Below are 24,962 nucleotides of genomic sequence, written 5' to 3'. Positions count from 1 at the left end.
TATAGTAAAAATGTATAGTAAAAAAGGACTTAAAATGTACCTGTTTCTCACCCACATCTATCATATAGCTTCTGGAGTCATGGATTTAACTACTGGAGTCGTAAGGTTTACTTTTATGCTGCCTTTATGTGCTTTTTGAAGCTTCAAAGTTCTGGTCACCATTCACTTGCATTGTGAGGACTTACAGAGCTGAGATATTCTTCTAAAAATATTTGTTTGTGTTCAGCAGAAGAAAGAAAGTCAAATACATCTGGGATGGCATGAGAGTGAGTAAATTATGAGAGAATTTTAATTTTTGGGTGAACTATCTCTTTAAAACAGGACGATTTCATACTATACAGGACGGTTGGCAACCGTTACTGTGTTTACAAGTATGACAAAAAACAGCTCTGTTTATAAAACATATAGTTATGGTCCTGGATGCGGATTGGTCAAGAAAGCATTTCAGCCATGTTAAAATACACAGTTTAGTATGTGAAACACCCGTTTACCCACCTACTGTGAATATTATTCCGCAGAACACTATAGGGCCAAAGTAAACTAGGTTTACATGTCAGGAGGCATGTTTTCTAATCAGAAGGCACTTGATACAGTAAATTTGCTTAAATCACATTTTAAAAAGAAAATTATGTCCTTAAAGGAATAGTTCAGCCAACAATGAAAATTCTGTCATAATTTAATCACCCACATGTTATTCCAAATCTGTCTGAATTTCTCTTTTCTGAGGAACACAAAAGAGTAATTTTAAAGGATTTCCCATTCGCAGACTCGTAAAAGCACAAAGGAGAGCCATGGCAGAAGTTAAGATTTTCACTGTAAAATAACTTACATTTTGGAATTGTCTGCCCTCTGAAGACTTGGAATATGACATAGAAGTCGCATGGGTAACTGTCAACTTCCAAAGTATTGAAATCAGTGAATGGGACATCCTTTAAAATCTCTTTTGTGTTCTGCAGAAGAAAGAAAGTCATACAGGTGTGGAACAACATGAGGGTGGGAATCTTTGGGTGCACTACAGTATTATATAAATTATCAATACTGTGACATATTGTGAACATAATCACAGTTGAAGCAGATGCAGGCACGGCACACTGTGTCTAACAACACCCTTTAGCTGTAACTATATTCACAACATGGCAAGGCCTCTCATACCTTATTACTTAGTTATTATATCCAGCATTGATTCAGGCCTAATATCTGTCTTCAGATGTTTGTTTCGTGTGTTGTTCAACAGCAGATGTCCCTAGTCTTGCGTTGTGTGTGTGTACCTGAAGTAACAGGCTTATCTTGGGCAATGATCTGTTGTAGACGACCCAGGAGCTGAGAGGCTAACTGACAAGGATCATTTAGGAGAACAGAACGAGAGAGACACAAAACCTGAGCCAGCACTTTTACATCCAGCAGCTCTCTGTAACATACACAAAAACACACACACTTACAGATACACTGTCTCAGCATCTCTACACTGTAACCTGCATAAGAAAACACTGCTTTCTAATACGTATTAAACATTTTTGGATACAATCAAATTTACAAATAGACACTTTCAGAGCTGGAATTGAAAAATCTATCATCATTTACTCACCCTCATGTCAAACATATATTACTTTCTTTCTTCAGTGGAAAACAAAAGGAGAGATTTAGCAGAATAACCAGGCCTCTCTTTTACATACAATGAAAGCATACAGTGACCAGGGGCTGTCAAGCTCCAAAAAGGATCAAAAAGCACCATAAAAGTAGCCTATAAGACTAGTGGGTTATATTCCAAGTCTTCTGAAACCATACGATAGATTTGTGAAAGGAACAACCTGAATTCACATTGATTGTAATTCATTAAAAAACTTGCCCTCCATTGTAGCTGTCAAATCTCAATTTGAAATATAGCAAATGAGTCGCATGGACTATTTTTAAGGTGCTTTTTGGAAACTTTTTGGACCTTGATAGCCCCTGGATAATATATGCAGCATGCTTTGGACTATTACAGTACACATGGATAACTTTTATGATGGTTTTTTTTTTTTTTTTTTTTTTTTTAAAAGCTTGACAACCCCAGGTCACTATAAGCTTTCATTGTATGGGAAAGCGCACCATGAACATAATTTAAAATGTTGCCCTTTGTATGCCATGGAAAATTTGGAACAGCTTGAGGGTCAGTAAATGAACAGAATTGTAATTTTTGGGTAAACTATTCCTTAAACCACAGAAATACACAGTTCTATGCCCCTAAAAGCTACACTGCAAATAATAATAATAATAATAATAATAATAATAATAATAATAATTTTCTAAATTAGTATTTTAGTCATGTTTTCCAGTAAAAGTATCTAAACATTCTCAAAACAAGATATATACATGACAAGCAAAATGGCATAAGATATTAAAGAAATAGTTCACCCCAAAATGAAACTCAACGTTTACTCACCCTCATGCCATCCCAGTTGTGTATGACTTTCTTTCTTCTGCTGAACACAAGCAAACATTTTAGAAGAATATCTTAGCTCTGTAGGTCCTCACAATGCAAGTGAATGATGGCGAGAAAATTGAAGCTCCAAAAAGCACATAAAGGCAGCATAATAGTAAGTCCATTCGACTCCAGTGGTTAAATCCATTTCTTCAGAAGTGCTATGATAGGCGTGGGTGAGAAACAGATCAATTTTTTCATCCTTTTTTACTGTAAATTTTCCTCCCTGTCCAGTATGTGGCGATATGCACATAGAATGCGAATCGCCAAAAACAAAAGAAGAAGAAAATGAAACTGAAAATTTATAGTAAAATAGGATTTAAATATTGATCTGTTTCTTACCCACACCTATAATATCACTTCTGAAGGTACAGATTTAACCACCGGAGTCACTTTTACTTTTACACAGTTACTTTTATGCTGCATTTATGTGCTTTTTGAGCTTCAAAGTTCTGGTCACCATTCACTTGCATTGTGAGGACCAACAGAGCTGAGATATTCTTCTAAAAATCTCCATTTGTGTTCTGCAGAAGAAAGAAAGTCATACACATCTGGGATGGCATGAGGGTGAGTAAATGATGAGAGAATTTACATTTTCAGTGAACTAATCCTTTGTCAATTTTCAGACAAATCTGACAAAATTTAGTAAACTTATGCTTAAAGCAAGAAAAAAAAAAAAAAAAATCTGCCAATATGGTAAGAAAAATAAACTTGTTTTTCATTTAAATTAAGTTTATTTTTCTTAACCCATTGGCAAATAGTTTATTCTTGTATTAAGCATAAATCTCACTAAATTTAGTTTGATTTATTTGAAAACAAGACAAATTACCTTGTGCCATTTTGCTTTTCAAGTAAATTCAACTTGTTTTAAGAACGTTTAAATATTTTTACTGGCAAACAACACAAAAAACTAATTAAGAAAATTATTTTTGCAGTGTATGCCTAGGCACAAACACACACTTGTCTGGTGATCATACTTATCCGGTATGACGGCAGCTTTAAGGTCCTCCTCCACATGGTAGATGGACAGACCCCACAGTTTATGCAGCAGGAACTCATAGTTAAACAGACACTGGCTGAGTAAAGGGACAATCTGCTCTGAGTGAATGTAATGATAAGGCAAACAGTGGAGTTTGCGCAAATTAAATAAGTAGATCCTCCTGCCCTTCTCCTTCCTGATCCAGGCTAGTGGCTGAAAAACCTGGTTATTTGGAACATTCCCATTAAAGTAATCTGCAAAGTCTGCATGGATAGCTTTCCGCAAGTCCTCTGTTGGTGCGTATCGTTGTAGAGTGATGCAGCCGAACTCTGTGTGAGTCCAGCGCAGCACCCATGTGCTGTCACTTTCTACTTCTGTAATGTAATCTCTTAGACCACGCAGCAGTCGTGCCACAAACACATAAGGCACTGGGGAGTATTCTGAAACGGGTAACGTCTGATGATGCAAAACCGTCATCTCTCGAGTGACGTGATCATCTTGCCCCAGCAGCACCAGAAGTTCCTCCTCGGTCACGCCAGCACGGGAGAGTGATATTAGCAAAGCCATGCGTCGCACCAAACATGCCCCATGCTCTCGCTCCAGATGAACTAGGATGCCCACGAAGAGTTGCTGTAGGTCCGTAGGGATGCTGAGACTCTCTTTGGGAGTAAAGGAACTCCATTGCTTGCTCTCGGCATAGGCTAGGTTTAGGTAGAGAGGGGATGGACAGGACAGACAGGACTGGAATAAGTGGTTATACTGGTCTTCTGTTAGTTGGCGAAAGTCTGTTGCTAGCCTGGACTGCAGTCCTGATGCGATGTCCTCACAGCTAAGAGCAGGTAGTGAAAGGACAGAGACTTCAACCTGGGACTGAAAGGGTGGAGAGAGAGATAGAGAGAACAAAGTGAGACAAGACAAGACAAAGATTTGTCAAATGTTTATTGAAAAAGCAACGTTTCGGTCATGCGACCTTCATCAGATAGACGCCATTTTCCATTTTGACATTTTCTTCTTGTTCAACACCTGCCTGCAACCATTCAGGTGTGTGAAGGATATTTATATTATTACCCCAAAGTCAAATTAAAGAAATAATATTTTGCTTAAAGAAAATAAGTCCTTTTTTACGACCATTAAGAGTTTTTGCATTGTGACATTATTTTCATGACAATTAGGCACATTTTACTGTATCTTCCAACAAATTCTCTTTACCGCAATGCAAAAAAATCTCATTCTCAGTAATGTAATTAAAAAAAAAAAAATACAACATCTCATTTAAATTGTGTAGCATTTAAACATCATTGCAGTACTTGTTGTACTGCCTTTAATTTATTCTGATTTGAAGAAAAAAAATGCATAAAAATATTAAAGGAATAGTTCACTCTAAAATTCTCTCATCTTTTACTCTTCCTCTTGCCATACTAGATGTGTATGATCTTCTTTCTTTTGTGGAACACAAATGAAGGTTTGTAGAAGAATACTTCAGCTCTGTAGGTCCATACAATGCAAGTGAATGGTGGCCAGAATTTTGAAGCTCCAAAAAGCACATAAATGTAATCCATACGATTCCAGTGGTTAAATCCATGTCTTCAGAAGCAATATGATAAGTGTGGGTGAGAAACAGATCAATATTTAAGTCTTTTTTTACTATAAATCTCCAATTTTGAACAGTAACAACCAGTAGGTGGCGATATAAATGAAGAATGTGAATTGCCAAAAAACAAAAGAAGAATGTGAAAACGAAAGTGGAGATTTACAGTAAAAAGGACTTGAATACAGTATTGGTCTGTTTCTCACCCACATTATCATATTGCTTCTGAACATATGGATTTAACCACTGGAGTTGTATGGATTTATTTTATGCTGCCTTTATGTGCTTTTTGGAGATTCAAAGTTTTGGACCCTGTCTGGAATGTAATGTATGCAATATATGGACCTACAGAGCTGAGATATTCTTCTAAAAATCTTAATTTGTGTTCTGCATTAGAAACAAAGTCATACCCTGAGGGAGAGTAAATGAAGAGAGAATTTTCATTTTTGGGTACACTATTCCTTAAATGTTCCTAAAAAATAGGCTTCATTTTCTTTATGCCAAATATTATAGATTTTATTTCTTTTGATTTTGGAATAAAATATGACCTCAAAATATTTTTGTGAGATTCACCCTTAAACTGCACCAGTTTGGGGATCATCACTGGTTTACCTGAAGTACATGAGCGCATTTAGAATGTGTGCTGGCAGAGAGGATGATGAAGACGTGTGGCAATAGAATATGACAAAGCCAGGAGAGATCAGCCTCATGCTCCTCACTCAGATTATCCAGACCATCCAGCACTAGAGTCAAGGGCCGGTCCTCTGTCACCAGACTCAGCAATGAGCACAGTTCACTGGAAAGCTCTGACAGCGACTGTGGGAGAAAAAATTGCTGTGAAACAGAGACTGCTGTTTTTTTCATAGTGCAACACTATCTGTGAGATAGATAAGCAAACACACAATATCATGTATCCAATACGGTTTAAAAGACCTTATGAATATTTGATTAATCAGTAATCATGTACCTCAGATATCTCTGTTTTGAGGTTATAGATGTTAGCTAACTGCAGACACAGGGTCTGGAGAAGCAGACGTACGTTTCTGCTGTTAGCTGTCAGACCCACAAAGCAGGTCAGCACTTTGCCATCCCTAAGAATGAACCAAATTAAATGAAACTGAGCAATATGATATCTTATGTCATAAATATAAAAACCATTAGCCATAACCCTAAGATTTATCTTGTCCTATTAATTATCCCGGATGGGGTTTGCAAACTGGGGCCCGGGGACCCCGCTAATGGGTCTGTGAAAAAAAAAAAAAAGTAAAATATGTTTAAAAAGTATAAAGGTTAGCATTTAATAAATTACCAACAGGTCGGAAATCATAATATTGATCATTATTTTTTTATTCTATTAACAGACTGAGTAAAAAAACAAACATAGTTTTGTGATAAAAAGTATTTCTAATTTATTTTAGTGTTCATCTCTCCTTCCTTGCAATGTGCATACTTTCCAGAACAGTATGTACAGTACATTTGTTGTATTTTTAAAGGAGTTTCTCCTTGCCACTGTTGCTTTTATATCCTAGGAAGGGGGTCCTTCACGATGGAATCATATTAGGGGATCCTTGGCATAAAAAAAAAAAAAAATCTGATCTAGACCACTTAATGCTTTGTCTTCCCCTAATATTAATACTAATCATTCCCACAAAAGAATCTCATTACATTTAGTGTTTGTTTAAATCCAGGTTAAACTAGACCAAACCCAAAAATATTACAATAATATTTGTTTTCGGTTTTTAAAACTACCTTACAATGTTTACATTCAGGTTCCATTTGTTTGCCTACCCAGATATCCAGGTGGGTAGGAGTTGTGCTACTTTTGCAAGTGTGGTGCTCTTTCCAGACCCTGGTTCACCCAGTAACAGCACAGCTCTCCTGGAGGAGGATGCTTCAAGCGCACGCTTCACTTCCATCAGAAAGTCCTGTCTGAACACATAACCCTGTACTCTGAAAAGAAAGAAAATAAACAGATATTTTAGTCTAACAAACTTGAACAACCTTTAGAAAAGGATCAATTCCTAAAGGGATATTTCACCTAAAAATTCAAATTCCCTCATCATTTACTCTCCCTCATGCCATCCCAGTTGTGTATGACTTTCTTTCTTCTGCTGAACGGAAACAAAGATTTTTAGAAGAATATCTCAGCTCTGCAGGTCCATACAATGCAAGTGAATGGTGACCAAAACTTTGAAGCTCCAAAAAGCACATAAAGGCAGCATAAAAGTAATCCATATGACTCCAGTGATTAAATCCATATCAGAAACGATATGATTATATTTAAGTCCTTTTTTACTATAAATTCTCCTCCCTGCCCAGTAGGTGGTGCATATACATGAAGAATGTGAATCGTCAAAAACAGAAGAAGAACTCAAAAGCACTTAGGTGGGTTGTTTGCAAGTGGTTATTAACAGTAAGAAAGGATTTCAATATTAATCTGTTTCTTACCCACACCTGTCATATCACTTCTGAGACGGATTTAAATACTGGAGTTGTATGGATTACTTTTATGCTGCCTTTATATGTTTTTTAAGCTTCAAAGTTTTGGATCCTGTTGACTTGCATTGTATTGACCTACAGAGCTGAAATATTCTCCTAAAAATCTTCATTTGTGTTCTGCTGAAGAAATAAAGTCATACACATCTGGGATGGCATGTGGGTGAGTAAATGATGAGAGAATTACATTTTTGGTTGAACTATTCCTTTAATAATTTTGAAAAACTGATGGAGACAAGGGTGGAATATAAAACCACATTTGAATGTGTAACTCACAATGCTTTCGCAAATCTGGCATGACACTGAATTTCTTCTTTAACTTGATTTCTAGAGACCTCCCTCCTCTTCATATCAAAGGAGCCTTTAGGCAGACTGACCTGCATAACTCTGAAGCCATACTTTAATACTTTAACTTGACAGACAGTGACAAAGTAACATGAGATGAGGGGAATAGAGGGGCTATATAGTTTTCTTACCTGTTGAAGGCTGCAGTGACAGTGCGCTGGAAATGAGCACAAAGGCGTTCAGTGTAGAACTGATGTGATCTGTTGTGTTTCGCACTCAAGCCTTTTCTTCCCCAGCTGACGTTTCTCTCATGTATATTAGTGTGTCTCAGCTTGAAAAGCATGTTTACATATGTACACAATAATTTTCATTAATGATGCCTTATACATACACATTTAAAGATAAGGTTTGTCACTTAATTAGTCACCAGTCATAAATCTTGTCTAAAATGAGCTAGTTGTGCCTAGGGATATATTGGTTTTACCGATTCATCGGTGCCAATAGTTGCTTTTTGGGATGTTTATGATATTATTTTTGCTTTTTTTAATTTATTGGAAAAAAATCTATGCCGATTGTTGCCTATAGTTTTTTTTTTTTTCTTTCCTGTGGCCGGCGCTTAAGGATTGTACTGTTAGAATGGTTTGGTTTATAGAATAACAGCGGCCTCTATAAGTGAAATAAATACAATCACTGACACCTCATTGGGATTTGCTGTTTTGAATCTTTCATCATTGACAGTATTCATTCACATATTTTTCCTCACTTGTTATTTTGATTAGACAATCAAGTGTTCTAAATTGAATTATATACACTGGCACCCAAAAGTTTGGAATAATGTACAGATTTTGCTGTTTCGGAAGGAAATTGGTACTTTAATTCACCAAACTGGCATTCAGCTGATCACAAAGTATAGTCAGGACATTACTGATGTAAAAAACAGCACCATCACTATTTGAAAAAAGTCATTTTTGATCAAATCTAGACAGGCCCCATTTCCATCAGCCATCACCTTATCCTTGAGTAATCATGCTAATTTGATAATTTGGTATTAGAAAAATCACCTGACATTATATCAAACACAGCTGAAAGATATTTGGTTTGTTAAATGAAGCTTAAAATTGTCTTTGTTTTTGAGTTGCCACAGTATGCAATAGACTGGCATGTCTTAAGGTCAATATTAGGTAAAAAATGGCAAAAAAGAAACAGCTTTCTCTAGAAACTCGTCATTCGATCATTGTTTTGAGGAATGAAGGCTATACAATGCTTGAAATTGCCAAAAAACTGAAGATTTCATACAAAATGTGTACACTACAGTCTTCAAAGACAAAGGACAACTGGCTCTAACAAGGACAGAAAGAGATGTAGCAGGCCAGATGTACAACTAAACAAGAGGGTAAGTACATCAGAGTCTCTAGTTTGAGAAATAGATGCCTCACATGTCCTCAGCTGACAGCTTCATTGAATTCTACCCGCTCAACACCAGTTTCATGTACAACAGTAAAGAGAAGACTCAGGGGTGCAGGCCTTATGGGAAGAATTGCAAAGAAAAAGCCACTTTAGAAACAGAAAAGCAAAAAGAAAAGGTTAGAGTGGGCAAAGAAACACAGACATTGGACAACAGAGAATTGGAAAAGAGTGTTATGGATCTTAATCCCATTGAGCTTTTGTGGGATCAGCTAGACTGTAAGGTCCATGAGAAGTGCCGACAAGACAGCCACATCTATGGCAAGTGCTACAGGAAGCGTGAGGTGAAATGTCACCTGAGTATCTGGACAAACTGACAGCTAGAATGTCAAGGATCTGCAAAGCTGTCATTGCTGCACGTGGAGGATTTTTTGATGAGAACTCTTTGAAGTAGTTTAAGAAGTTATGAATATTTTGTTTTCAAACTGTAATTTTTCACATTATTAATGTCCTGACTATACATTGTGATCACTTGAATGCCACTTTGGTGAATAAAATTTATTTTAATTTATTTTCATAAGAGCAAAATCTGGTCATTATTCCAAACTTTTGGCCACCGGTGTATACAGGTGCATCTCAATAAATTAGAATGTCGTGGAAAAGTTCATTTATTTCAGTAATTCAACTCAAATTGTGAAACTCGTGTATTAAATAAATTCAATGCACACAGACTGAAGTAGTTTAAGTCTTTGGTTCTTTTAATTGTGATGATTTTGGCTCACAAATAACAAAAACCCACCAATTCACTATCTCAAAAAATTAGAATACATCATAAGACCAATAAAAAAAAAACATTTTTAGTGAATTATTGGCCTTCTGGAAGGTACGTTAATTTACTGTATATGTACTCAATACTTGGTAGGGGCTCCTTTTGCTTTAATTACTGCCTCAATTCGGCGTGGCATGGAGGTGATCAGTTTGTGGCACTGCTGAGGTGGTATGGAAGCCCAGGTTTCTTTGACAGTGGCCTTCAGCTCATCTGCATTTTTTGGTCTCTTGTTTCTCATTTTCCTCTTGACAATACCCCATAGATTCTCTATGGGGTTCAGGTCTGGTGAGTTTGCTGGCCAGTCAAGCACACCAACACCATGGTCATTTAACCAACTTTTGGTGCTTTTGGCAGTGTGGGCAGGTGCCAAATCCTGCTGGAAAATGAAATCAGCATCTTTAAAAAGCTGGTCAGCAGAAGGAAGCATGAAGTGCTCCAAAATTTCTTGCTAAATGGGTGCAGTGACTTTGGTTTTCAAAAAACACAATGGACCAACACCAGCAGATGACATTGCACCCCAGATCATCACAGACTGTGGAAACTTAACACTGGACTTCAAGCAACTTGGGCTATGAGCTTCTCTACCCTTCCTCCAGACTCTAGGACCTTGGTTTCCAAATGAAATACAAAACTTGCTCTCATCTGAAAAGAGGACTTTGGACCACTGGGCAACAGTCCAGTTCTTCTTCTCCTTAGCCCAGGTAAGACACCTCTGACGTTGTCTGTGGTTCAGGAGTGGCTTAACAAGAGGAATACGACAACTGTAGCCAAATTCCTTGACATGTCTGTGTGTGGTGGCTCTTGATGCCTTGACCCCAGCCTCAGTCCATTCCTTGTGAAGTTCACTCAAATTCTTGAATCGATTTTGCTTGACAGTTATTATAAGTCTGTGGTTCTCTTGGTTGGTTGTGCATCTTTTTCTTCGACACTTTTTCCTTCCACTCAACTTTCTGTTAACATGCTTGGATACAGCACTCTGTGAACAGCCAGCTTCTTTGGCAATGAATGTTTGTGGCTTACCTTCCTTGTGAAGGGTGTCAATGATTGTCTTCTGGACAACTGTCAGATCAGCAGTCTTCCCCATGATTGTGTAGCCTAGTGAACCAAACTGAGAGACCATTTTGAAGGCTCAGGAAACCTTTGCAGGTGTTTTGAGTTGATTAGCTGATTGGCATGTCACCATATTCTAATTTTTTGAGATAGTGAATTGGTGGGTTTTTGTTAAATGTGAGCCAAAATCATCACAATTAAAAGAACCAAAAACTTAAACTACTTCAGTCTGTGTGCATTGAATTTATTTAATACACGAGTTTCACAATTTGAGTTGAATTACTGAAATAAATGAACTTTTCCACGACATTCTAATTTATTGAGATGCACCTGTATATACAGTACTGTGCAAAAATTTTAGGCACTTGTGAAAAATGTTGCATTGTGAGGATGTCTTCAAAAATAATGACATAAATAGTTTTCATTTATCACTTATGTCATACAGAGTCCAGTAAACATAAAAAAAAAAAATAAAAAAAAAATGAAATCAATATTTGGTGTGACCACCTTTGCCTTTAAAACAGCACCAATTCTCCTAGGTACACCTGGACACAGTTTTTCTTGGTTGTTGGCAGATAGGATGTTCAAAGCTTCTTGGAGAATTTGCCACAGTTCTTCTATCTATTTAGGCTGTCTCAGTTGCTTCTGTCTCTTTATGTAATCTCAGACTGACATGATGTTTAGTGAGGGGCTTTGTGGGGGCCATGACATCTGTTGCAGGGCTCCCTGTTCTTCTATTCTAATCTTTTCCAAATTCTAAAATTTGCAAGAGTCTAACATTTATATTTCGTATTGACACACTAAAACTGAAGATATAAATAACCATCTTAAGACAAATGCTTTTGTGATACATCTTATGTGCCTAAGACTTTTGCACAGTATTGTATGTGTATATATATATATATATATATATATATATATATATATATATATATATATATATATAATATTACACACAGTATATACTGTAAATAACCCTTCATCTAGTGAATATAATCACTAGATGAACTTAATTTGGTAAATACTCAAGTCTACGTCATTTCAAAATAAAAGTCCCTGGTGTCTTTTGTGTTTGTTTATAGTTAAAAGTCCAGCATTATGGTTATTATTGGGATTTTGGTTGCATCATAAACTGCATCTGGGATTTTATTCATTTTGAACTCTTGTTGCCTCTGTGTCTGTGCCTGTCATAGTAAGGAAAGAATAAATTCTATGAATCGATTTTAAAAACTATTGTCTGATTAATTGGCTATCTGTCTTTTCTACCACTGGCAAAGTCCACTATCGGTACACATCTAGTTGTGGCCTGTACTTTGCAACTACCTTTTATTAGTGATAGACCATTACACTGGCCAAGCTGATAAATCAGACGATATTTGGCTATTTTAAGACTATAAGTATCACATATCATTATAAAAAAACAATTGCATTATATAATAGGCCGGGAGGTAGGCAGGAAGACCAGTCAATCACTACTTTTTATGAATGCCAGTAACAACACTTTTTACACCAAATATACCCATACAAAGACACACACCTTGAGGTGGATGTTGTGAATTAAGCGCTGCTGAGCTTGATGCAAGTTTTGATTGATTTCAGGTCTTCCTTTGTGTAGGTCTATAAACTGAGTGGCATATTCACTCTTCAGATTGTACAGAAGGTCTGTGATGATCCTCTTATAACAGTGACTGTATTCCTCTACCGGCTGTTTCCCTCCAAGACCCTGATCCACCTCCCAGTCCAACACTGAAACACACATTTGAGACATTTGGCATGGTGATTTCTGTCATTTGAGCTTCTTTGCATCCATTTTCAAGAGTGATTCAAGAAAAAGGTATGCAGACTTTATCTCAAAACAGTATGGCTGCAAAAGTCATGCCTGTCCTAAGTAGACGGCAGGTAGCTTCTTCTCCAATAGCTCCCGGTCCAGACTGCCACAACACATTACACAGTTTCATGCAGGAAGAGCGCCATGCCTTCCTTCCCAGCTTTCTGCGATGCCCATCCCGACTGAGGAAGTCAGGGTGGTGTGTGCTAATATAAAATAGAGGAATAAAAGCTTGTTGAAAAACAAAAGCATTTGAATTAAGTGAGCTATAGGGAAAAACATAGAGAGCATACATCAGCTGGGCACAGTTAATTGGCTGATCCAAAAAAATAAAAAATAAATAAAATTGGCTGATGCAAATATCGTTCTATCGTCACTCAAGAACAATATAAATACGGATGGCTAAATAATCAATGTAAAATATGGACATCTGAAATATTAATCAAATGATGTAGTACCATCAAAGAAGTAGATATTGTCAAAAACAACTAAAGGGAAATCAAGGCATGATTAAGAGGGCTTTGTAACATATTCTTAGCAGCCAGAGGAAAGATTTATACTCTACAAGGAGTAGCTGGCTAGGGAAGGAGGAAAACTATGTTGGTATATGACTTCTAATACTAACAATTGTCAAACAACTACAACAATGCAAATCCTTGAGTCACTGCCATGGGAACTAAACAAAGAGTGTTGTATCTACCTAACGGCTCAGCAACGACAGTTTGTAACTAGATAGGTGAAGTTTGTCAAGATGAACTTTGATGTTGGCTTGGCAAAGCCTTGTCTGAAAGTTTAAGTCTAATTTGAAAAGTGTGAAGTTTGATGAACTTAAAGTAGATCAAAGGCCTTTTGTGGGATTGTTTACATTTGAATTTTTGACAGTTGGAGTTTGAATTGCATTCCGTTGGCCTGTTTGAACTTTCTATCAATGTGAGTGTATGGAATTTTTCAGATTTTTTTATTTTAAATTTTTCTCCCATTTTCTCCCCAATTTGGAATACCCAATTCCCAATGCGCTCTAAGTCCTCGTGGTGGCATAGTGACTCGCCTCAATTCAGCTGGCGGAGGAGGAATCTCAGTTGCGTCTGAGACCGTCAATTCGTGCATCTTATCACGTGGCTTGTTGAGCGCGTTACGGCGGAGACATAGCGCTTGTGGAGGCTTCACACTATTCTCTGCAGCATCCACACACAACTCACCACACGCCCCACTGAGAGCGAGAACCACATTATAGCGACCATGAGGAGGTAAGTTTAGTGGATCTAGCTTGAAAGTTAGTGTTAGAAATTTTGGGCTCTGCTTAGAGGTTTTGAAAAAAATAAACCTAAACCAAGTTTGTAGAATAACAGTATGTTGGCTTTGTCAAGCCAACATAATTAGTCTACACCACTGTTTTCAACTTGATAAATAAGTAGTTCCTGATTCGCATGCAGTTCTGTGTTCTTGTAGCTAGCGATAGACCAGGACGATTAATCGGCTGATATTTGTCTATTTTTTTTGTGTTCACTTGGCAGATTAGCAGAAAGGTTAACTTTCCCTTGTATCAGTTCCAAAATCTACCAATAGATTTGTCAATTGATAGTCAACTATTTCTGTTTTCAAGATTTATCAAGTTTATGCAAATTTAAGTAAATAGTTCATAAAATCTGTATTTGATTAAAACATTGTGTACATAAAATTTGCTATTGTTAAATTTTATTATGTTTATTGGCATTTATATCGGCCATCCTGCTCTCTAGATATCAGTTTCGGCCATTGAAAAACCTTTAGCGGTTGACCAGTATTTGTGGCCATCTCTCATGTATGCCTGTGAAGTCCTCAAGACTGGTTGGTTCCAATTGTCATTTTGTGATTTTTGCTGCTATGCTCCCTCAATGCACCCTTTTGGGTGGACTTCACAGTGGACTACAACCCAACAGTCTATGGTGCATTACATACTACGAGTGGACTAGAAGGAGAACCGCAAGGGCTAGAGCCAGAATTTGGGACAAGGCCTTTGTTAAGCATATCCTCTTATTTACCTGACAGGAAGTAAGCGGTACACAGCAGGAAGTGTGTTTTTATCCAACTTGTACCATGACTGCAGAAGAGTCAAATCCTGGTCAAAGTCCATCCAGCTCCGGGCCAGCTGTGTTTCCTCTCCATCTGAAAAGGAACTGCTGGAGAAAGAGTTGTCACTCATTACGACTGAACTTTGTGAAGGTTCCTTCTCTTCGGATAAATTCTCCAGGACAAAACTGCTGCTGTTGCTGGTGCCAATACTGGACTGAGATTCCACAGCCATGTCTGAAGGTCTCCTGGACAGCTTCTTCTTGTTTCTCTCTACAAATTGTACAACTGCTTCAAAGTCTGCTTGCGGGATGGTTTTCGGCAATGACCGTATGTCATGTTTTTGGCCAATGAACACCTAAAGAAGAGAGATGTTGTGGAAACAAATACCTATTTAATCAATCACGCACCATTTAAAAAAAATATTCCGTGATCAAAACCAGTTCAGCTCAATCAAAATAATTTGTGGCGTAATGTTTATTACCACAAAGGAAGTTAATGGGGGCCAATTTTTGGAGGGTTTAAAGGCAGAAATGTGAAGCTTATCATTTTATAAAAGCACTTACATTAATTCTTCTGTTTTACATTACGTCGTCATGGCAACTAAGTTGTAAAATTGGATATAACTAAACAGAAAAGGTTAGTAAGTGATTTTATCACACTAAAATCATGTTTACATGCATATTGTTTATGTCTTGTGGCTTTACTTTTGAAACAGTGAGTATTTTAACATTAATGGATTGGCCCGATTAATTTCTAAGATTTCCTTTAGCTTTTTTCAAGTAAAGAAGGTCGAAATTATGTTTTGTGGTAATCAACATAATCCCACAAATGCTGTCAAATAAGCTTAACTTGCACTGAATCCAGAATAATAACATTTTTTTCCACATTTTTACATTTTTACATTTTCTTAAAAAAATGTGAGAGGTTTTTGCCCATGAAAAACTAGCTGCCATAATGTTAGGATGTTGTTGGTGGTTGGCAGGGCATTCAGAGTATTTTTTAGCTTATTGCTATATGGCTACTAGGGTATTCTGGTTGCTTTCTGATATTCTGGACCCGACATGGATTGCGTTTCTCCAGTGGAAATCTATAGATTGTCCTAGCAGGTGAAAATTGCAAGTCAGATTTGAGGTCATCACGATTTAAGGTGAAATTCATGTCCGTAGCACAAACGTGCAAAGTTTACTTCTTAGGGCTCAGGATTTGTTCATTTAGCAATAGTAATAGTGATGTTTGCCTTAGCAAGCACCACTAATAATGTATTATTACTACTGACTAATTACTATTTTATCCTGTGGCACTCACTTGAAATGTAAATGAACAATGTGCAATTAAACCTACAAAAAAATTTGGCCCTTCAGTCTCCTGACACCGTCTCAGTGTCTCCACGTGCAACTCGGCCAAATCATGATGATCCGAAACAGGATCTCCAACTCCTGCACGCAGGTCGAACATCCTGAAATCATATCCTCTCTGCTTGCAGTGTAGATACAGCCGAGGATACACACACTCCATCAACGCACTACGCTCTGGGATGGTATCTACACACACACACACACACACAAGATGTATAATACAGTACGTATACCTTGACTTTAACCAAAATGGCTTGTATCTTCAATAGTCTCTATGCAGTACATACTGTATACATACATACAGACACTATCAGCAGAAAGCAACCATTTTCTAAGTGTAGTGTGGTTGTAAACTGTCATACTTTCCCTGATCTCACACTAATAAAGAATCAAAAAGGAGTAGCATGGCATATTTTACATTACAAATAGGTGCTTGTCAACGATCCAGCATATGGGTTTACAGCCAGTCTCCAGGCTCAGAGGGTGACATTAGCCTTACCTTTATATCCACCACACAGATAGATCATGAATCTCCGCTGTTTAACTTGAAATGATGAAATGTCTTCATTTAAAGTGTTTAGAGAGGAGTGACATTGCCGTTTTAGGTCTCTCTCATCACATCTTTGTTTGTTCTCAATATCAGCAGCTCTTACAGTTCCCTCAGACAGAGAACACTGACCCTCCGGGGCCTCGTCTGTACATGAAGATGCATTTTGAACAATTACTGGTCCCTCTTTCTTCTGTTCTTCCTCTTCTTTCTCTTTGTCTTCTCTCTCTACCAGTTCCCAGCTCTGCAGAAGCTGAGGAGTACTGTCAGAAGAAATGACGTGTTCACGAACATCCAGAAAATCCCTTTGAGTCTGGTCCTTCAAACCCAAAGAGTAACAGGCACAGTTGTCCATAAAAGGCGATATCATTGCTTTTTAAAACATTGTGAATATGATATATGGTCAGTTTATTATCATATTTTCCTAACCTCTGTTTTCAGTGAGTTGAACACTTCAGCTTGATTCTCCTCAATAGAAGAAATGTCATTGGTTCCCTTTAAGTGATGCTGTTGCAAATGGTACTGGACACATAAACATAATAGTAAATGTATACAGTTAAATTAATCATTTTGCTGACTGACAGAATATAAATGTTCCAGTTTCCTGAATCTTTCAATGTGTGACTTTGAGAAGATGGTCTTTCCTTTCCACACAAAAAGGTATAATTCATTGCTCCCCAGTGGACCATTTTCACAGACCGTGATGATGCATTTTCATCTTAATTTAGCAAAAGGACTATCCAATAATTCAAGAGCAGTCTACACTATTTAAAGGAATAGTTCACCCAAACTTTCATCATTTACTCACCCTCATGCCATTCCAGATGTGTATGACTTTCTTTCTTCTGCTGAACACAAATTAAGATTTTTAGAAGAGTATTTCAGCTCTGTAGGTCCATACAATACAAGTGAATGGTGACTAGAACTTTGGAGCTCCAAACATCACACAAAGGAAATATAGAAGTAATCCATAAGACTCCAGTGTTTTACTCTACAGAAACAGAACAATATTTAAGTCCTTTTTTACTCAAAATCTCCACTTTAACTTTTACTTTCAGATGTGAAAGTGAAACTAAACAGGCACCACATGTGACTTTCAGATGTAAAGGTGAAAGTGAAAGTGGAGATGCAACTTTGAAGCTTCAAAAAGCACATAAATGCAACACAAAAATTAATCCATACAACTCCAGTGGTTAAATCCATATCTTCAGAAGCGATATGATAGGTGTGAGTGAGAAACAGATCAATATTTAAGTCCTTTTTTACTATAAATTTTCTTCTACCTGCCCAGTAAGTGGCGATATGCACAAAGCATGCAAATAGACAAAAACATAAGAAGAATGTGAAAGCATAAGTGGAGATTTATAGTAAAATAATTACTTGATCTGTTGAAAAAAATATTGATCTGTTTCTCAGCCACACTAATCATATCACTTCTGAAGACATGGATTAAACTACTAGAGTCGTATTGATAACTTTTATGCTGCCTTTGTGTGCTTTTTGGAGATTCAAAGTTCTGGTCACCATTCACTTGCATTGTATAGACTTACAGAGCTGAACTATTATTCTAAAAATCTTAATTTGTGTTCTGCAGTAGAAAAGAAGTAATACACATCTGGAATGGCATGAGGGTGAGTAAATGATGAGAGTATGTTTTATTTTTGGGAGAAAAATTTAAGCTTGTTTGTCTTCTGCATTATCATTAATAATTTATCTAAACCCAAGATTTGGCTAGTTAGCGTCTCTGAACAATGAACCTGAAACAATGATGAAACTTTATGAGAGACTTGTCTGAAACTTACTTTCAGGTGAGCTGTGATTTCCAAATCAGTTTCCACACTCACTCTGGATAATGGAACAATAACCTGGCTGCTTGAAGTGGTTTTCTATCACATTTAAGAGAATCACACAAAAGAAATAGCACAAGAAGCAGCCACTGAAAAGTGACAATATATGTAGAACATAAAAACGTAGGAATCATCTTTGGCTTCCAAAAAGAGTATAATGCAATTTTGGGGTGAATTTCTCATTCCACACCTTCTTCATGACGATTCTGTCCATGGGGCCATGATCTCTCAGAGACTGGGAGAAGAACAGCTCTTGCTGTCTTTGAGCTGTAGTTTGGCCTTTGGTTTGGTGATCCTGTACAAGTCATGCATCTTAAATTACGGAGCAACAAAGTGACGAACACAAACAGCTCAAATGATTGGCTTCTCAAGGTAACACAAGAAGCCTAATTTGCAGTACTAAATTAACAGACTGCATTACAGCTGATGCAAAGCCTTCCACTGAGAAACTAGCACATCTAGGGCTTGCTAAAGGAATAGTTCACCCAAAAATGATCTTTATCTAGTCATTTACTCTCCCTCATGTCGTCTCTGATGTGTATGACTTGCTTTCTTCTGTAGTAGAACACAAACTAAAATTTTTAGAAGAATATTTCAGCTCTGTAGGTCCATACATTAAAGGTGAATGGTGACCAAAATTTTGAAGCTTCAAAAAGCACATAAAAGGAGCATAAATGTAATCCATTAGACTCCAGTGGTTAAACTAATATTTTTAGAAACGATATGATAGGTGTGGGTGAGAAACAGATCAATATTTAATTTTATATTTAATTATTTAATTATAATCTACTTTCACTCAGCCCTTCTCCTATGCACTTTTACAAGAGTTCTTATTCTGTTATTTTTTTATTTTTTTTTGCCGATTTGCAATCTTAGTGCATATCACTACCTACTGGGCTGTTGTGCAATTATGATTTATTAATTATTTTCCTTTGCTTTAGCCCTCCTTTTATTTATTTCTCCTCCCTGCTCCTATGCACGAAGAATGTGTTTTTTCGCTATACAAAAACAGAAGAAGAAGAACTCAGTCCTCTTGTGAACATGCCAAGGAAGGCTGGTGAAAGTGCAATTTTATAGTAAAACAGGACTTAAATATTGTTCTGTTTCTCACCCACACCTATCATATCGCTTCTGAAGATATGGATTTAACTAATGGAGTCTTATAGATAACTTTTCTGCTGCCTTTATGTGCTTTTTTGGTGATTCAAAGTTCTGGTCACCTTTCAATTTTATTGTATGGACCTACAGAGCTGAGGTATTCTTTTAAAAATCTTTGCTTGTGTTCAGCAGAAGAAAGAAAGTCATACACATCTGGAATAGCGCGAGGGTGAGTAAATGATGAGAGAGTTTTCATTTTTGGGTGAACTATCCCTTTAATTAAAGAAAAAGTCACACATTAATTCAATAAAATTGCTTACCAATATTGCTACTTTTGAAGGGATCACATTGGGAATGGGAGGAAGGTTGAAAGCACCATTCTCCTGTTAAATTGTAATGACATACTTATTATATGATAATAAACCTGTTATATCATTTTGAGATTTGGCTTTGCGTGGACATTTACATCGCCCTTTTGAGAAAATAAGAGTCCTTTCAAAATAGACAATTGGAACAGTTAATATTTACACTGAGGAAACTTCTCTTGAACAAAAAATAAAATAAAATAGACAGTTAATAAAAATGTAATCTTACTGTTTTTTGCATATTTCTTTTCGGGACAACTCCATTTCTGTAATATGTCCACATCGCGAGACGATCATCCCTCACGGCTCCAGTCAGCAGCCTTTAAAGTTCAGTGAGGCACAGCCAGAAAATTGTAACAATATTCAGTCATTTTATGTGTCTTCTATAGTGCGTTAATATTTCATACCTATTTTGGAACCTTGCATGGAGAAGTTTGTGTCCAGCACCCACCGCACTTTTCCAGACTGACTGTACTTAAATGAGCAGTGTTATTTCACTCACTGCGCGATGAAGACAGAGCTGGCGCATTACTCAATGACATGCAATCACCGCTAGAGGGCGTCCTGTCTGTTATTCTCCAGCACTGAACTGTAAGCGTCCACTGCCATAGGAACAAACTTGTACAGGCATATTGACTGATAGATATCAGCATATTGTCTGACAAGTTTAGTTGATCTAACCAATTAAACAAAAAAAAACATTCTTAAAATACTGATTCGTGTATTCATTATATATCAAAGCATTTATTTTCATTCATTATTTATATTTTATTTTTCTTTATTTGTTCATGTAATCTTTATTTCATATAAATACATATATGTTTATTTTTATATATAATTTCATTATATATATAAAATTTTTCATTTTCCATTTCTAATTTATTCTTTCCTTCGTTAATTATTCAAATTTTATTTTCTTTCATTTTTCATTCATTTGTAATTGTTATTATAATCATGTATTTTTAATATTTTTCTTTGTCTTTCTTTAATATTTTTCCCTTCATTGATTCTTTATATTTGATTATTCTTTATTTATTAATGTATTATTTCTGACATTGATTATTTTTATACTTTTTTTAAATTTTTCATATTTATATATATATAATTTATTTATTTATTTATTACATTTCTTTCCTGATTATTTTTGTTATTATTAATTATTTATTAATTTATCATTTCTTTTATTAATTAGTTTTTATGTTCCATTCTTTCATTATATATTTGGATTTTTATTTTTATTTTTTTATAAATACCCTTTATATTTTATTTTTCTTTATTCATTCATTAATTTATACTTTAATTATTTCCTTTTTATATATTTAACTTTTTCTTTCTTTTTTAGTATATATACATAATACACACACACACACACACACAAATATATATATATATATATATATATATATAATTTCCCCTCTTGAGCTGCCGACCTAAACAGCATTTTCATGTAACATACACTTACAAAAATGTTCCATAGTGACCGTATTTCCCGCCAAAATACCAAACTTACTATAGTTGTTGCTCCTACAATAAAACTGGGGTAACTATGTATTATACTGTAATTAAAAAGTATATAAACAAAGTCACAAAGGTTCTAAAAAGCTCCAGAAACACTGTTTGACTGGTATCCTATTCATTTATTATGGTTCTATAAAAATCATGATAATTGTAGTAACTATGGTATTTTTCTAGAAATGGCAGTGGTTACCATGGTAAAAAGGGATTGAGTGCTCTCCTGTTGATGAATGCATGTTTTCTGTTGGCAGAGACCCGGTCCACAGTTTCACTGGCAGAACTCCGACGACGTTTCTTTAGTGGATCTCGGCAATACCAGGGAGCTCTGTGTGTGCGGATCCTTCACAAATCCAGACTGATGTATTTTGGGAAAGCAGATCACAAATGTCAATGTCCCTATAAGGTCATAGGTCATCCTAGTGACATCCTCTTCTATGCAGCACAACATACATTTTCGTTACGATATGGTAGTATGATAATATGCACTCAGATTTGTTCAAACATTGTAAGTATTGTTGTAAAAATTGTATTGGTACTATGGTCAGAAAGAATGTAAATTTTTTTATATGTCCTTGCCTATGTTTTTTGTTTTTCTCTCTCTTCCTCTTTCTTTTTTTCTCAGGCAGAGCTACAGGTCGCGGATGGCTCATCAAATGCTTGTGCTGTGCTGTGGAACACTCTCTGTTTGGACTGGTATTGAATCCTACAGCCGGGTCAAGTTGTGAAATTGTGTCGCTACAGAGTCAAGGAGAGTTTCAACAGCCGGACAGGACTCAAAACCACACATTGATATAAACTATGAAGAATATTTTACTATGTTTATTTATATAATTATATAGAACATTTACTAACCTCAAAGACATTTTGGAAACATTAGAATTGGATATAGATGGGTTGTTGACATGTTCTGCACTGACAAGCAATACAGTATCTAAAAGTATTTCTAATTGCATTTTGCTGATTTTTTTAGCAATGTGATTAAAATGGCGAAAAAGAAACAGTGAGCCATCACAATACCTGAAATACATGCTTTACTTCATGCGTGCTTTTAAATTTGAATCTAAAACATTTATGTTGATAAAAAATCATGAAGTCATGGACATGTTATGTGTCAACTACCCAGATGTATGTGCCATTGACCCTTGTGTGTGCTACATGTTACTATACTAAACATGCATAATCTAACAATGAGAATATTCCATATTTCAGCCTTTTAAACTTTGTCATCACATGAGAATATTAATTCTTCTGTTACAGAACTTTCTCTCTGCCTTGTTCTGTTCATCTTTCAGAGATCAGTCTTAATTCCAGGAACCCCACTGTTCAAATTACACATCATCCCTAAGAGCCCCCCCCCCCCCAAATAAAAATATGTAAGTAGAATGTCTATGTACAAAGAAATTAATAAGAGATTATGATAACGTTGTGCAGTTAAAAACAACATAACAAAAAGTGGACAATATGTACATACATATATACTGTGTGTGTGTATATATATATATATATATATATATATATATATATCAGTTGAAGTCAGAAGTTTACATACACTTAGGTTGAAGTCATTAAAACTAATTGTTTAACCACTCCACAGATTTAATATTAGCAAACTATAGTTTTTACAGACAGATTGTTTCACTTTTAATTGACTATATCACAATTCCAGTGGGTCAGAAGTTTACATACACTACAGTTAACTGTGCCTTTAAGCAGCTTGGAAAATTCCAGAAAATGATATCAAGCCTTTAGACAATTAGCCAATTAGCTTCTGACAGGAGGTGTACTGAATTGGAGGTGTACCTGTGAATGTATTTTAAGGCCTACCTTCAAACTCAGTGCCTCTTTGCTTGACATCATGGAAAAATCAAAAGAAATCAGCCAAGACCTCAGAAAAAACATTGTGGACCTCCACAAGTCTGATTCATCCTTGGGAGCAATTTCCAAATGCCTGAAGGTACCACGTTCATCTGTACAAACAATAGTACGCAAGTATAAACACCATGAGACCACGCAGCCATCATACCGCTCAGGAAAGAGATGCATTCTGTCTCCTAGAGATGAACGTAATTTGGTGCGAAAAGTGCAAATCAATCCCAGAACAACAACAAAGGACCTTGTAAAGATGCTGGAGGAAACAGGTAGACAAGTATCTATATCCACAGTAAAACGGGTCCTATATCGACATAATCTGAAAGGCTGCTCAGCAAGGAAGAAACCACTGCTCCAAAACTGCCATAAAAAAGCCAGACTACAGTTTGTAAGTGCACATGGGGTCAAAGATCTTACTTTTTGGAGAAATGTCCTCTGGTCTGATGAATCAAAAATTGAACTGTTTGGCCATAATGACCATCATTATGTTTGGAGAAAAAAGGGTGAGGCTTGCAAGCCGAAGAACACCATCCCAACCGTGAAGCATGGGGATGGCAGCATCATGTTGTTGGGGTGCTTTGCTGCAGGAGGGACTGGTGCAATTCACAAAATAGATGGCATCATGAGGAAGGAAAATTATGTGGATATATTGAAGCAACATCTCAAGAAATCAGCCATGAAGTTAAAGCTCGGTCGCAAATGGGTCTTCCAAATGGACAATGACCCCGAGTATACCTCCAAATTTGTGGCAAAATGGCTTAAGCACAACAAAGTCAAGGTATTGGAGTGGCCATCACAAAGCTCTGACCTCAATCCGACAGAAAATTTGTGCAAATCTGAAAATGCGTGTACGAGCAAGGAGGCCTACAAACCTGACTCAGTTACACCAGTTCTGTCTGGAGGAGTGGTCCAAAATTCCAGCAACTTATTGTAAGAATTTTGTGGAAGGCTACACAAAATGTTTGACCTTACATCACAAATAAATAAATTATATATATACTGTATATGGGAGTGCATATATTAAATTGATTTGATATATTATACATATACAAAAAAAAAATTGTAATCTTTCTTTACTGTGACTAGATGGCCTAGACACAAAGATTACAAGAGTGCAAATTGAATGAAATCCCAGATGCATTTTATTGTGCTACTCCAATCCTATATAATAATAACCAGGAAAAAAAACTTTTAATTACTTTTAATTATAAAAAAGCCCGAAATACACATGGGACTACTATTTTGAAATGTCTGCGCTCCCAGTTGTGAGCACACTGATGGCTGATTAGCTGAGAAAGTGACTCGAATTCAAACCGCTAACCTGAGCTCCTGAGTTCAAACGAGCTCTTGTCGGGTGATTCATTATAAAGATCCAGTTCAAAAGAGCAATTTGT

At 36.4% G+C, this 24,962-nt stretch overlaps 1 protein-coding gene across 1 annotated transcript in view; it reads right to left on the bottom strand.

Moving 5' to 3' along the window:
• The window catches only part of LOC127415919 (uncharacterized), a 49,242-nt gene extending 24,311 nt beyond the window's left edge, over positions 1-24,931 (bottom strand). Inside the window, exons 1-15 of the mRNA XM_051654972.1 lie at positions 24,890-24,931; positions 18,912-19,016; positions 18,677-18,760; positions 17,304-17,396; positions 17,007-17,193; positions 16,314-16,513; positions 14,942-15,327; positions 12,972-13,126; positions 12,630-12,838; positions 8,001-8,140; positions 6,817-6,978; positions 5,996-6,119; positions 5,641-5,844; positions 3,439-4,310; positions 1,269-1,408 (exon numbers count right to left, since the gene is read on the bottom strand). Of these exons, the coding sequence (XP_051510932.1) occupies positions 1,269-1,408; positions 3,439-4,310; positions 5,641-5,844; positions 5,996-6,119; positions 6,817-6,978; positions 8,001-8,140; positions 12,630-12,838; positions 12,972-13,126; positions 14,942-15,327; positions 16,314-16,513; positions 17,007-17,193; positions 17,304-17,396; positions 18,677-18,760; positions 18,912-19,016; positions 24,890-24,931 (3,103 nt within the window). The remainder of the gene's footprint in view (positions 1-1,268; positions 1,409-3,438; positions 4,311-5,640; positions 5,845-5,995; positions 6,120-6,816; positions 6,979-8,000; positions 8,141-12,629; positions 12,839-12,971; positions 13,127-14,941; positions 15,328-16,313; positions 16,514-17,006; positions 17,194-17,303; positions 17,397-18,676; positions 18,761-18,911; positions 19,017-24,889) is intronic.
• Positions 24,932-24,962: the final 31 nt, after the last annotated feature.

The sequence above is a fragment of the Myxocyprinus asiaticus genome, chromosome 1 (genome assembly GCF_019703515.2).
Source record: "Myxocyprinus asiaticus isolate MX2 ecotype Aquarium Trade chromosome 1, UBuf_Myxa_2, whole genome shotgun sequence".
NCBI classification, from domain to species: Eukaryota; Metazoa; Chordata; class Actinopteri; order Cypriniformes; family Catostomidae; genus Myxocyprinus; species Myxocyprinus asiaticus.
This window is presented reverse-complemented; position numbering and strand designations above follow the sequence as displayed.